The 14,781-nt window shown below is 35.6% G+C and overlaps 2 protein-coding genes across 3 annotated transcripts in view; one reads left to right on the forward strand and one right to left on the reverse strand.

Annotated features, from left to right (window-relative positions):
* Nucleotides 1-14,781, reverse strand: part of LOC108611514 (uncharacterized) — a 179,707-nt gene that overhangs the window by 97,282 nt on the left and 67,644 nt on the right. The gene's annotated exons all lie outside the window — the stretch shown is intronic.
* Nucleotides 8,710-11,573, forward strand: LOC108611518 (aminoacylase-1). Its single transcript, XM_018004210.2, has 6 exons — nt 8,710-8,869; nt 8,958-9,302; nt 10,543-10,689; nt 10,753-11,036; nt 11,124-11,257; nt 11,314-11,573. Exons 1-6 carry the CDS (start codon nt 8,779-8,781, stop codon nt 11,519-11,521), a joined length of 1,209 nt encoding a protein of 402 aa, XP_017859699.1. The 5' UTR covers nt 8,710-8,778; the 3' UTR covers nt 11,522-11,573.

Raw genomic sequence — 14,781 nt, forward strand, 5'->3', positions numbered from 1 at the left:
AAATTTAAAAGCTGAACAAGACAACAACAAAAATTTACAACTTGCTCGACAAATGTTTTGAAAAACTTTTGCGCCACTTTTCGCATTGGGCCACACGTCGTATACGCAATTGCTGCCTGTGCCGGCACAAAGTCAAGTTTTAATTGATTTAAAATGCCGCCACGCCTCTCTCTCTCTCTCTCTTACTTGAGCATTCATTTAAGCAGCCAGTCGACCCGCTCGTCTGCCTGTCTGTTTCATTAATACATCAGACACCCTTGGACTGCCCCGTCTCCTTCATCCTGCGCCGTCTCCTGCGCGAGGCTGTGCTGCAAGCAGTCTAAATGGCCGCCGCATCGTGTAATCAGCAACGAAAGGCCTGATTGACAGGACAGCCAGCGAAAAGGAGCCGCGTATAAATTAAGGCGCACAATTTCAGTAACTGTCGCGAGCTGACATCTTTTATTTATGAATGTGAACTTGGGAGCAGCCGCTGGATTTTGAGCCCATTGTCTGATTGCGGCTGCTCTTGCTGCAAGTTTCAATTAAATGCACAGATTTCTGCACAACAATCCCTTATGGTTTTTAATTATATTTTCAAATTGTTTGCGAGGGGGCGTGGCATTTAATTGTCTATATTTAGAGCTGAGAGCAAGGGCAGATTAGCGTGAGCCACACGGCGTATGCTTAATTGAAACTGTTGGTTAGCTGAAATTGTTTTGCTGTTCTCGCTTAATTAATGGGCGTAGCTCAAAGTTACATTGCTTCTGCTGTTGTTGTTGTTGCTGCTGTTTGCTAACAATAAGCAATTGGGCGTGAAAAGTCGCTTATGCAACGCTAGCTGATTGATAATCCAATAACCTTGGCCAGACGGCATTTGCTTTACAGACCAAAACTCTTTAAAGTCAAAGATGGAATATCTTTTAAGATCTCACTTGTAATTTCTTTAATATATTTTAATGCATATCCTTTTCGATTCTCCTCCGCTCATACTGCATTGCTTTCTATCGAATATTTCGGCCTTTTCCATACATATTTAATTCAAAGCAACCCACACGGTTATGCATTTTGTATTATCCTTCCATATTTCAATTATTTTGAACAGTCTGAAAAATCCTTTCTCGATTCCATGTCACTTCTAATTAACACATTCAACATTTAACACAGCTGACCCAAATTTACCTGCCAGTTAAGCTTGGTAACGTGTCTCGGTCTGCTCATGCCCGCCTTTTGTCGACGCTTTCAGCGTGGGCCCCATTAAGATTTCATAAGCCTCAAATGAAACAAGAAAAAGGCATTTAATATATGCCAGCCTGACAATCAACTTCTAATAAACCCAATTAAATAGCTTCCAACGTTTTCTTGACAATTTGCGAACACAAGCCGGAGAGACTGCGGCTGATGTGTTGGGTTGGGCGGACTGGGCGGGCTGGGCGTGGCATGAAGAAATCAATTTGTCTTTTTATATACGTCAGATGCAATTAGTAAAAAGCCTGTGTGAGAGCTCAAGACTTGGGTATTTAACGAGGAGATACTCTGTAAGGCTAAAGGGCTTAGAGTGGAAGATAAAATATTCTGTTTCAAGTTGTTACCCAATGAATGGAGTAAAATACATAAATGTAAGTCCTAAGTGAAACACTAAGTTAGGTGAATGAAGTATCTCCTTATTATAACTTATCTGATAATAATGTAGTGCATATACCCTATCACACTTTGTATGCTCACGAGGGTATTTAAAAACTAAAGCCAAACGTTGTCAGCTCTTTTTACTACCAATGTGAGTGAGAGCACTCCCCTTCTCCCTCTCTCTGTCGCTCCATCTCTCTCACTCTCTGTCAGTCTGACCAACTGCATCTGGAGACTGCGGTAATCAATGTGTCAAAAGTTAATGCAGCTCGAGGTCGGAGTTCAGATCTGCATTTCAAGGGGCACTTAAGCCTGGCCGTCCGGACGGTCAGCCCAGCTCGCTGCGTTTCGCTCCTCTCGGGCTGTCAGGTTGGTTGAATGAAAAAAGCATTGCACAAATTGCCTGGCCACTAGAACGTTGTCCACGCCGTCAACGTTGGCGGCCATTTTGCAATAAATTTTGCAAAATGTCGTCGTCGGCGTTTCCTGTTTGGCACTTTTGTGAAATATGTGTGCCACACACGACATCCGCTTGTCACACTCTCAGCACTCTCGGCGCTCTCCGCACTCTCCACACTCTTCCCAATTGTTTATTATTTCAACTAAGAGATAAGGCGACCACCGCTGCTACGCCCACTTGGTATTTGCATAAGCCATGTGTGCCAGTCTCTGAATGTATTTATTTTGTGTTTTTTCTGTTTTTGCTGGTAGTCAGAAATCAAATAAAAGTTGAGTTTTTGGCGTGGGCAAGTTGGAGTAGGAGTAGGAGCTGGAACTGGAGCTGGAGTTGGAGCTGGAGTTGGATCTGGAGCTGGACTGCAGCATCATCTGCCGCACTCCTGCTGCCGTCTCTGTTTGTTGTTTTTCGTAAATTCTTGTTATTTATCTTATAATTATGCAAATGCTCGCGCAGCCAGTTCCTCACTCAGACTCTCTCACTTTCCATCTCTCTCTAGAGTTGCCTAAATGTGCGAGCAGCATTTTTGTTTTGCATATTTTAAGGAGCAAGGGTCGCAGCTCGAGTCGAAAAGCCAGCCGAAATGTCAACGGATTTTTGTGGGAAAGTCAAGAGTGAAATAGAGTGAAATTTGTGTTGATTTTGGGATGCTGTGACCATTTTGAATTTTGAGGGAGAGAGAGAACAGAGAGAGAGATAGGTGGAGAGAATGAAAAATAAAGAGAGAGTGAGAGCGAGAGAGATACTGATGAGCGAAATAGGCAGAGAGAGATGGAAAGGAAAAAATAATAATAATAATAAAATAATGAAAGAGCGAGCCGAGGTGAGAGATAATATTGATGGCACAACACATAAATACAAAGAAAAGGCTGAAGAAATAGGCAGCGATATAAAAAAAAGATAGAGAGAGAGAGAGAGAGAGAGAGTGGGATACATGTAGACAGAGAGAAACATCAGAGAGTAACAAGGAAAAAAAAACGACAAAGCACTGAGACAATGACAAAGAAAATGATGCAGTGAAATGAGGGAGATAAGGAAGGAGGAGAAAGTGGCAGACACGGGTGGAGCAAGAGAGTTAATGCGACGATGAGAACCGAGACGGGGCAAGAGAGCAAGAAAAGAAGTGAGAAGCAGAATTAATGAGAGAAGCTGGGCTAAGAAGACAGATTCGGAGAGAATGAAGTGTGAGATCTTGGCCAAAGAAATTTAAGCGAGTCTACAAGAAAATCTCTCAGTTTTAATATCAAGTCGTTATATCCCAACGAGTATCCAATATGGATTGATATTGACTAGAATATATATAGAAGAAGAAGAAGAAGAAGTCAGACAGACATGCCACAAATAATCATCATGAGCTGTCAAATCGAATCATCAATACGGTCAGACTTGCTATCAATGTGGAGAGACAGCATGTTTTGGTCTCAGCTTAGTGAGCCAAAAAAATTTTACCTTCCACAAGGTGAACAAGCGTAAGACAATTCGTGACCAAATGGTAAATCCTCTTGATAATTTTGTGCCTTTTTGAATAATTTAAGCAATTTGATCTGAATTGTAGGTAATAGAAATAGATTCAATCTACTTTGGTCGCCCTAAGCCTTGAAACATTGTTAAAATAGGTATTACATCACCTCCGTGGAAACATATAAAATATAATCTTAACAATTACATGATGATTTACTGAAGATAATTTGAGTGCCAATAAAAAAAAAAAATGAAAAATATGAAAGAAATATTGAATTATTTAATTTATTAAATTATATTTCAAAAATAATAATATAAAAAAAATCCTAAGATTAATATAAATAAATAAATTAAATTAAATTAAAAAACAATTTATCAACCATATCTAAATATTAAATTAGCATAAAATTTCTCCACGTTAAAATTCGTTAATGAACTGCTGAAATTTCCTTATATTCAATCAAACCCAACCATAACAAAAGCGTATTCACAATTCGTGGCTAATAAGCTCGGTCCCTAAATGTTGATGACCATTGTGAAAATTTGTTAGTCCCTTTGCTATAGTTACTGCTCGTGTTGTTGTTTTTGTGTGGTTTCTGTTTTGCTTGCTTGCCAAAATAACAAATAATATTATTGTTCAGCTCGGTGGTCCCTGTCCAGCTGAGCTGAGAGCACAGAGCTAGAGAGCTGCAAAGCATCAGGATATGGCCTCTGATAATAACGATGACAATAAAGCTGATGATGATAATGATGAGGGCCTTCAATTAACTGCAATTCAATTACACATGCTGGCTCCAAGTTCTTGCCTAGCCCAGCTGCTTTGCACAACAATTAATTAGGCAAATGGTGGTCAAGTAGCTCAATGAAAATCGGAATCAATGGGGATGAGGTAGATATGGGCGATATGATAATGGCAGAGTCTCTGATTAGGCTGTGGGGCTTATGTAACATTCCAATTAACTGTGAACTCCAGTAGACCAATAGAGCTTTCGATACGCATTTGAAATGCAAATGCCAAAAAAGGACCCAAACCCATTGGGGAAATCCACTCGGTGGCCACGACGTACGACAGTTTGTGCTACGAAAATATACATATGTGAGAATGCCACTGACTGCAGCATATGTATTTTCAGCTGTGTTATCCTTTTGCCTCAGCATTTGCCTTCTGCCGTCTGCCTTGTGCCGTCTGTCATGAGACGGACGTAGTTCAAAGTCAAATTCCGTTTCATCTGCAGGCGGTTTGCCTTATTTTCTTTAGATTTTCCCTAAATTAGGCAGCTAGATAAAGAGATAGAGAGGGAGAAAGAGAGAGAGAGCGAATAGATAAAGAGAGAGATGGCCAGCAAAACTGAATGCTGTCTTATTTGTTGTTGCTATTGTTGTTGTTGTTGTTGCTGCTGTTGTCATGTTGTGACATGTCGTGTTTATGGGATTTTGTTACTTTTGGGTTTTCGTTCGTCTGGCTCATTTTTATTTTCATTTCTTTTTCTCTTTTTTTTTTTTCCTTCTGTGTCGTCTTTAGAAAATGATTTCATTTTATTTAGAATTTTGTGAAATAAGATATTTATTTGGTTCTTAGTCGGTTTTCGGTCTTCGGACTTGGCCTTTTCCAAATTGGTAAATAAATAGAGCGGCGGTCCGGTTTGGTTCGCTGCTCGCTTTGTCGCTTTTTGTCAGCTTGGCTCCCAAGTCCCCAAGTCAATTGTTTGACTTAGGTCAGTCCTTGGGCGCCTCGCATTCACATTTGTTTGGCTTTTCGCAGTGTATTAAACAGTTTCTTCTCTATTTTCGTTCTGTTTCCATTCTCCTCTTTAGCTCTGGCCAAAAGCAAATTAATTTTGTCATCTGTTCGAGCAGCTCTATGGAAAACTTAACTTAAAAGTGAGTTCGTGCTGAGCATGTGGGACAGCTCCTATTCATCGATTTGAATTGCAAATTGATCTGGGCTGACGGACTGCAGAGAGAAATATGAAAATGTAAGCCATCCAAATGTATAGACTTTGATTACAAAAATAAACGATATGCGATTAGTAGAGAGGACGTATTCACATAAAGCTTCTCACAAATTTACAATTAACTCTATCATTTACATACAAACGTTGAATGTTTGTGCTTTGAAAGCAATACACAACTCTTTGAGAGCTGCTCAGTCAAAAGATATCACAATTTGTTCTACACTACTGGAAAGCTGATTGAAGGATTGTAAAGATAAATAAAACGTCGAATCAAAATGAAAGGCTTTTATCGTATATGCTGCTGTTGTACCTTTTATGGGGCTAATCCCTCTATCATTTAGACAGTCATAAACATACCCATACACCAACTCACATATACTGATAAGCACTCATATATGTATACACACACACACTGATTCACACTCACACATTCACAGAGAAATACCTTTTATCTATGCTGCAGCTATTCACTTTCTTCCACTCTGGCAAAGAAATTTTTTAATACATTCGGTTCCAAATATGCAAACTAAATAAAATTCCAAGAGCATAAATATATTAACTAAAGACTAGGAGGTTTTCAGTTTTGTGGAAATTGAAAATATATGTAATAATATGCAATGCATAAGCATTAAAAAATGATGTAAATCAGATATCTTTGGATTTTATAATTTGAAATGACTGTTTTAAAATCAACCTAAAAATAAAAATTTCATTATATATCATTCTATTTCACATACGACAGAAATGAGATAAGCTGTAAGGACTCCCTTACTCCTCCATATATGCCGAATTCAGGATCTGAGCTTATTTATTCCCCTAAAATATCAGTCAGTCGAAGTCGACGAGACTAATGAATATACATATATATATTTATACATAAACTACGTATATATAAACTACCTATGCATATTATTGTTACGTTTTTCAAATACTCTTCTTTAGAAGTACTTTTTTGTCATACAAATTATCCTCAAGTCATTAAACCTCTTTAAATTTCTTTTATGAAGAAACACATTTCAACTACATATATCAATAATGAAATATTTATGTAATATTAAACTAAAGCTCTCCATATTTTTATTTTTTAATTTCTATTTATATTAAACCTAAGTAATGCATTTTTATATTGTATTTAAAACTCCCACAAATTTATTCTCACTATAAACTGCCGTGAATTTCATTGCTGCTTGAAATTCTACTAATTACCATCATATTTTGTATTTATTATTTTTGTGTATGCAATGTAAAGCGTAAATATTATTTATTTTATATTCTTCCTTTTGCCAAAAAGCGTTCTTAAAATGCAATCATTTTCTGCATTCATTCTGCCTTGGTCCAAATAATTATCGCTTAATGATGTGCACAGGCATAACACAACAGCAAACAAACAAAGAGACCAACAACAACTTTTGTTGAACTATTCATAAATTGTCTGCTCTTGGCACTGGAGTAAAAGTTTTGTATGCTAGAACTCCTGCCGTCTCCTCTCGCCTCTAACTATCCAAACTTCCACTTGAAATTAGTTCAACGAACTTTCTTATTTCAGCTAAACGACTTGGCTGCATTTGAATTTCATATTTCAACTTCTGAAATGCATTAGCAAGAAATTCTAAATTTATATATGTATAGATGTATGTATGTCTCATGCACTCAATATTGCCAAATATATGCTATTTATTTGCCTAAAAGAAATATATTTATAAAATTCCAAGGCTAAGCTGATCAAAGTGTTGGTCTGAATTGGAATTAAAATTATATTAAAGTTCAGCAATGGCAATCCCCTGCTGTCTGCTCATCTGCAAAGCATTTATAGGCACTGGAGTTCAAGTTCTTATAGTTCTTATATAAATTCCAAACGGCAAATAAGAGTCAAATAGTTTTCTGAAAATGTATTTCACAGTCGTCAGGTTCAAATTATGTCGCTATAATGGCTATAGACATGGATATAGCGTCTCTCTGTAAGGCCCTCCAAATAAACTAGTTGAAACTAGTTTTGTCAAATACATGAACTTAAATATTGTTATCACGTTCTAATTGCTTGATAGAGAGTGCTAAATAGTCACTCTACTAATCCTTTTCTCAAATGAGTTTTCATAAATTAGTAGAATGATTAATTGAATATTATAATTATTTTTTTTTTATATACATATATTATATATATAATAATAATTATAGTTATACAATTTTTATATATATTATTATTTATTATATTTTATTTATTAATATATATAAAAATTTTATAACTATAATTATTTTTGTATATATATTATATATATAATAATAATTATAATTATACAATTTTTATATATATATTTTTATTTATTATATTATTTAAAAATAATTAATATATTCAAATTACCACAAAATGTATTTGATATTCTATTCTGTCTGTCTGTATTTCTGTCTTATCAATCTAATACCACTTTAAATGTTTTAAAGGCTGTGAAAATGTTTATCTTGTAATAACAAAGGCAAACCAAACTGGAATATCTTAGCGTAAAAATAACAACGACCCAAATTTATGAATGATATCTTATCAACTTTAGGTGGTTAACTCTAGTTTTTAACGGGCTGTTTAAATAGAAAGTATGTGAGTTTAACAAAAAAAAAGTTTTATAAATTGATTTTACAAGAAATTTTTAATTAATTGACCAATTGATTTTATTAATTATTAAATGCAAAATATAGTAATTCACAAAGGGAAGCAAAAACTCGTGCCCCTCTAGAAAAGCAGCATTCATAATCATCTCATTTTTAATCTCCGCCGTTGGCTTATCAGTGCGCAGATTAGGCATGTTTTATACCAATAAATTTGCATTTAAAATGCGCTCAAACAGAAGATATGAATTTGTTGTTGTTGTTGTTGTTGGTAAACCTGTTGTTAAGTGGATTTCGTACAGTCACTCCATAGGGAAACTCGCTGGAAATCGCATAATTCATTGTTAAAGTCTTGCGATAAGCTGACAAATACATTTATGCAGCATTTATCTCGAACTGGCAGACCATATCGAAGCGCAGATATAGAGTGTATGTATTTTTTCAGCTGCGGCCGTCAATTAGAGTAAATTATTTGTATCCGTCATAGAGCTCGGCGCATTTATCAGATTGGCTTGCAGCACTTGTGCCCCGCCTGCCGCCTCCCGCCTCTTGTCGCCCATAACCACATTCAGCGGGAAGTAACTTAAGCTGTCGACTATCGCGACCTCAGTGACTCGAGTATATGATTAGATTAACCAGCGCGTCGCTCGAGCAGTTCCATTCCAACAGTTGAGCGAAACACACGTCCCTCAGTTCGTCAATATGAGCACCGAGCGGTGGGAATCCAATGAGGAAATACAATACTTTCGCGACTATTTGCGTATACCGAGCGTTCATCCCAATCCCAACTATGGTGTGCATTAAAAATTGTGTAAATGTAAATTTAATCCGCTTATTTACAAAAAAAAAAAAAAAAAAAAAAATTATTTTAATTTGCTCAGCACCTTGTTTGGAGTTCTTGAGGCAACAGGCCGAACAGCTGCAACTGCCGCTGGCTGTTCATTATCCATTCGATAGCGACAATCCCGTTGTGGTGCTCACCTGGCAGGGCCTAAAGCCCGAGCTGCCCGCCCTTTTGCTCAACTCCCACATGGATGTGGTGCCAGTGTTCGCCGAGAACTGGACCCATCCGCCCTTTGGCGCCGACATCGATGCAGAGGGTCGAATCTTTGCCCGCGGCACACAGGACATGAAGTGCGTGGGCATGCAATATCTGGCAGCCATTCGGGCACTGAAACGCAATGGAATCAGGCTCAAACGCACGATACACATTTCATTTGTGGCAGGTAAATATCGATACATATAATACAATATATGTATATGTATATAATCTAATTATTGTTTTCAATATGATAAATAATACTCGTTGCATGATCATATACTATATATAGTCTAACAGCCATGGGCATATTAATTAAACAGTCTGTTTTCTCTATAAAAGTTTTAGTTCTGTAAAAAAACGGCCAGTTGGCTCTGCTTAGAAATGCAATACGAGAAACAGATTTATAGAATAAGTTTTCAGAATATGTTGTTCGTCAAAGTGAAATATAGAAATTATTCAATAATATCGGAGCAATATAATTCACTTGATCAGTTAAAAAGCCTACAGAATCACACATTCTCTGATATTATTGCATATAAAGTGCTTTTCTCTCTTCATGAATGATAGTTTCAATTGAAGAGTTCAATAATAGCGAATGTTAATTGAACTCGATAATTGAATACGTATATACAGTTACAGTAATTCAATAAATTGTACGTGATACTAAACTGCAGAAAGTCAGACTCTATATTTCAACATTTGGTTGAATAAATTTATCGTGAATAATAATTCAATTAGCTATTTCTAATAATTCTGCAAATTTTGCAATGTATAACAAAAAAAAAGCACGTATTTTGAATAGTTCAATAATTAATCAAGACCTGTTTCGTATTTGCTTTTTTCATATTATTTGTAATTTGTAATAAATTTTTGTTTGTTATTAATTAATTTCATGAAGCAATGGAAATATCTTTTATTTTGCTTGTCGTAATTCTGATGATTTATTAATACAAATAAAAATAATGAATATATTTATTTGTTCTTAGTAATTAGGTTGATAATTTTATTTTAAAAGTTAAATTATACTTTATTTTTTTTATTATTTCGATTGTTTTTTTTTTTAAGAATTTATTCATATGATATTGAATAATATATTTTTATGAGTATTATAATTATAATTATGATAATTATTTTATTATTATTATTATTAATTTTTAATAATTTAAAAAATATGTCATACATTATTTTATCATGAAAATAATTTTATATTTTTAAAAGTTTTCAATTATTTATTTATTTTGATTGACTTGTATATATTTAATAAATAATATATAATTTATAATTAATTAAAATTTTTTGAAATTAATTTTTGTTTAATATAAGTACGCAATAATTATTGTTTTTTTTTTGTTTTTTTTTTTTAAATTATTATTATTATTATTATTTTATAATTATTATTTTTATTTTTAATTCTCTTTAAAAAGATGAAGAAATGGGAGGACGCCGCGGCATGCGTCCCTTTGTTGAAACTGAGGCGTTTCGTGCTTTAAATATTGGCTTCGGACTAGATGAGGGTCTGGCCTCGCCCACAGCTGAGTTTCCCGTTTTCTACGCTGAGCGCAGTGTTTGGCGTGAGTTCAGCTTAAAACTTATCTATGGCACATTACGTCTACTGCAAATATATCACGTTTAAGGCATGACCTTTAAGATATCGGGCACGGCTGGCCATGGCTCGCTTCTGCTGCCGAACACAGCTGGCGAGAAGCTGCACTATATACTCGATAAAATGATGCAGTTGCGTCGGCAGCAGGTGGCACGTCTCGAGAATAATCCAGAGCTAACAATAGGCGATGTCACAACCATAAATCTGACCCGCATCGGTGGCGGGGTGCAGAGCAATGTGGTGCCACCACTGCTGACAGCTGGCTTCGATGTGCGCCTAGCGCTCGATGTGGTGCACGAAGAGTTTTACGCACAGGTGAGTGCCACAAACCATATTTATATAAATTTATACACATATACATACGTATATAAATGTATGTATTACTGCTGTTTGTTACCTTAGTTAGAAAAGTGGATGGAGCAGGCCGGCGGAGGCATTGAGCTGGAATTTGATCAGAAGCATCCATACGTGCCAGCCACAGCCATAGATGATAGCAATCCCTTTTGGCTCGCCTTCAAGAGCGCCACAGATGAACTGTAAGCCGACATATTACAGCTAAGAATTATTTCGCTCTTATCGATTCGCTTTACAGTTCGCTTAAGATTCGACCACAAATCTTTACGGGCGGCACTGATAGTCGCTACTTGCGCAAGTCGGGCATACCCGCCCTAGGTTTCTCGCCCATGAATAATACGCCCGTTCTATTGCACGACCACGATGAATGGATTGGCGCGGATACATACCTGAAAGGAATTAAAATTTATGAAAAGATTATTAGTAATTTAGCCAATGTGGATTAAGATAAAAATTATCTAATACGAATCAATAAAGGTTTTTTCATATGCAAACAAATCAATCGAAAGGAAATGAAATTAGTACTAATCTTATGGCCAGATACATACTCATAAATTTTTTTATTTATTTATTTATTTTTTTTTTTTTATTTTATTTTTTTTTATTTATTTATTTTTTTTTTTTTTTGTCAGGTAAGTTTTTGAGAAACTTAAAATTGATCTGCCCCTATAGCTCAGGATTTTTTCACAAAGAAGAGGAGTTTTAAGGCACTATAAAAATAGGCACTATAAATATAGTATTTTATTTTTAAAATATATATAAATTAAGATTATTATTCATATATTTTTAATACTAAAAAAAATATATATATGTATATATTTGCTATAATGTTAAAATTGATATATATCTATGTATATATATAACTATATCAATTTTAACATTTGTTTATTAATAACAAAACGGAGTCCAATAGAAAATAATATAGAATATATTCAATATTATAGGAGACCATGAAGAATGCAATATTCTGCTGATGCGCAGTCTAGGTATATAAAAATAACTACTTCACTTCAGAACTCGACTAACAATGATGATTCAGTTGCAGTTATTAAATGCATTAAAACATTTTGCAACTGTTAATGCGATTTAATGCCCGATTGCAGTTGGCTTTACTTATGACAAATTGAAATGATTTCTGAATTTTGACTTGAAATGGAACTCGCTCGGGAAAATATATGAAAAATACGTATATATAAATTATAGTTAATTTCTTTGCTTGCGCACTGCTCGGTAGCTCATCAATTACAGTGGCGAGGCGGGGCAGGGGGACTGGGGAAAAAACTCAATTAAAGCACTAATTAATTTATTTGCTTAACAAGCCATGTTTGGCCGCAAACTCATTAAGTTGTCACATGTAATCAGCGTACGGTTTGTCCAGCCAAAAACTACAAAAAAAAAAGGGGGAGACTGAGCGAGCGAAACGATGGAGTTTTAGAGGCGAGAGCAGTCGAAACTAAAAACTAAAATTGAAACTAACTGACCAGCTCCGGCCGGAACATGGACATAGACGAGCGACTGCAGCCGGACAGGAGACACCGGCCAAAGGATGCGGAGCGCAGGACACGCTGCATGGGCAAGCGAGCAAACTTTGGAACGTTGCTGCCGCCGCTGAACTTTTAAGTGAGTGACTTATTTTTTTTTCGTCCGTTGCCAGGCAGCTGCCGCATCGAGAGGGCCATGATGAGTTTACACAAAGATGCCAAAGCTCAGTCCAACAAAAAAAAAAGTGAGCGAGAGCGAGAGCGAGAGCGAGAGAGGCCAGGCAGCCAAAGTGTCGTCGTTATCGTTGCCTTTGATAAGAATACAAACAGAAGGCCTCAACTTAATTGAGATGACCCAGGCGATGCCACCCACAGCGAGTGGGTTGCTTATAAAACTTTCGAGTCAAGTCGATAGCTAAAGTTATTTATAAGTATATAAGTTTGATTTTCCATTATACCAAATACATAATTTATTTTGCTAATGAGAATTTAAATAAATATTTTTCACGTTTTTTGCTTTTTTTGCGAAAAAAAATTAAATGGACAAAAATAAAAGAAAATATTCAATTATTGTATCAACTGTTTCAGTTAGGACGTCAGATGCAGTTAGAAAATTATAACTTGGAAAGCCTAATATTATGATAGGCTTTAACTTTGTTAAGCAGTCCATCAAGTCAATCAGGCATTCATAAAGATGATTATCTGACTGTCAGATAAAATAATTAGCCAAACAGAGTTTATTTAGACACTTAACTGAATCTATCAAAAAATTAATCAAATCAATCAGTTGGCCAATATGTGAATCATTTAGAGAATCAATCATAGATGATCATTATCTGTCAAAAAGAGATTCAGTTACTTCTTCTAGGGCTTACACTCAGCTTATACTCAGTCAATCAGTTAGTTAGGAAACCCATGAAATAAACAGTCTGGACATATATAAGCCAAAAAGCTTCCTAAAAAGATTTATTATTGATGTAGTAATTAAGTAGTCTAATATGCTGAATAAACATTAAAACAGATTGATTCAAAATATTTACTATTTATTTATAGATATATAGAGCTAAATACTTCGATTTTTTATATAAAACTTATTAAAAACAACTCTTTAATCAACTGGGAAAAAATAACAAAAAATAAATAAATAAATAAATAAAAATAAATTGTCAACTTCGAATATAGTTAAAATTGTCACAATTTCTTAAAATCTTGTTAGAGTTTGTTAGACACAAAACTACATAAAAAAAAAAAAAAAAAAAAAAAAAAAAAAAAACTAAATTATATACTATTAATATATATATCCCAATATATACTAAATATTATTCTAATTTATTTATAATTCTTATTTATTTAAAAAATTAAAAAAAAAAAAAAAAAAAAAAAAAAAACTTTTTAATAAAGTTTATAAGCTCAATCTGTACTTAGAGAGCAGCCCTCTGCAAAAAACCCTCCCAATGGCTGGACAGTCCAACGTTGCAATATAATTAAAAATCTACTAGTTTCTCTGCCGTCGATCACTGGCAGTTCATACATATAAGGACAACGCAAGTGACGCGTGTAAGTTACGCTTACAAGAAACTGTAGGGAAATGGAGAAAAAACGTTGAACGTCAAGGCTGGAGCAGGAGCAAGTTTTCAGCGTGCTGCTGGCAGAGCCACAAAAACTGAACTTGGGTATAATTTTTGTCAAAATGCAACGTTTCAATATGGCCACCAGGGAGAAGCAAGCGATATGCACAAGTGTGTGTGTGTGTGTGTGTGTGTTTGTGTGTGGGTGCAGGTGTGTGTTGGTGTGTGCAGTGTGCTGCATATTGATGACGTGATTTGCATTTGAATATGCGGCCAACGTGACGTTCTGCTGCCTGACATGCTGCTCAATTGTGGTTGTTGTTGTTGTTGTTGTTATTGCTGTTATTGCCGTTGCTGCTGTTGTTGTTTTTGCCTTGTGCGCTTCGTAATTTTCACACGTTGATAAACTTGTTTTACCGCTGCACAGTTGCCGCATGAGCATGTGCACTCCTTTGCTGCGTCGCTGCAGCTGCTGCCGTGCCTCATCATTGGCTGCGTCCTGTTGCCAGCCAGGTGAATTTGTTTGCCCCCCAGCCATCGCCCACACCAATATTTTTTCATTGTTACCAAATGCGTTTAATTGGCAAAAATGGCTGCTGGTCGCCAGCCAGCCAAGTTTGTTGCATAATTTTGCAGGTGCTGCAGTTGCTGCTCTTG

Source organism: Drosophila arizonae, chromosome 3 (assembly GCF_054131065.1).
Source record: "Drosophila arizonae isolate 15081-1271.41 chromosome 3, UAZ_ARI_1.0, whole genome shotgun sequence".
Lineage (NCBI taxonomy): Eukaryota > Metazoa > Arthropoda > Insecta > Diptera > Drosophilidae > Drosophila > Drosophila arizonae.

Coding starts and splice junctions, on each gene's coding strand:
- LOC108611518 (XM_018004210.2), top strand. CDS start 8,779: ATGAGCACCGAGCGGTGGGAATCCAATGAGGAAATACAATACTTTCGC. Junction 9,303..10,542: donor ACACATTTCATTTGTGGCAG/GTAAATATCGAT, acceptor CTCTTTAAAAAG/ATGAAGAAATGGGAGGACGC. Junction 10,690..10,752: donor CGCTGAGCGCAGTGTTTGGC/GTGAGTTCAGCT, acceptor ATCACGTTTAAG/GCATGACCTTTAAGATATCG.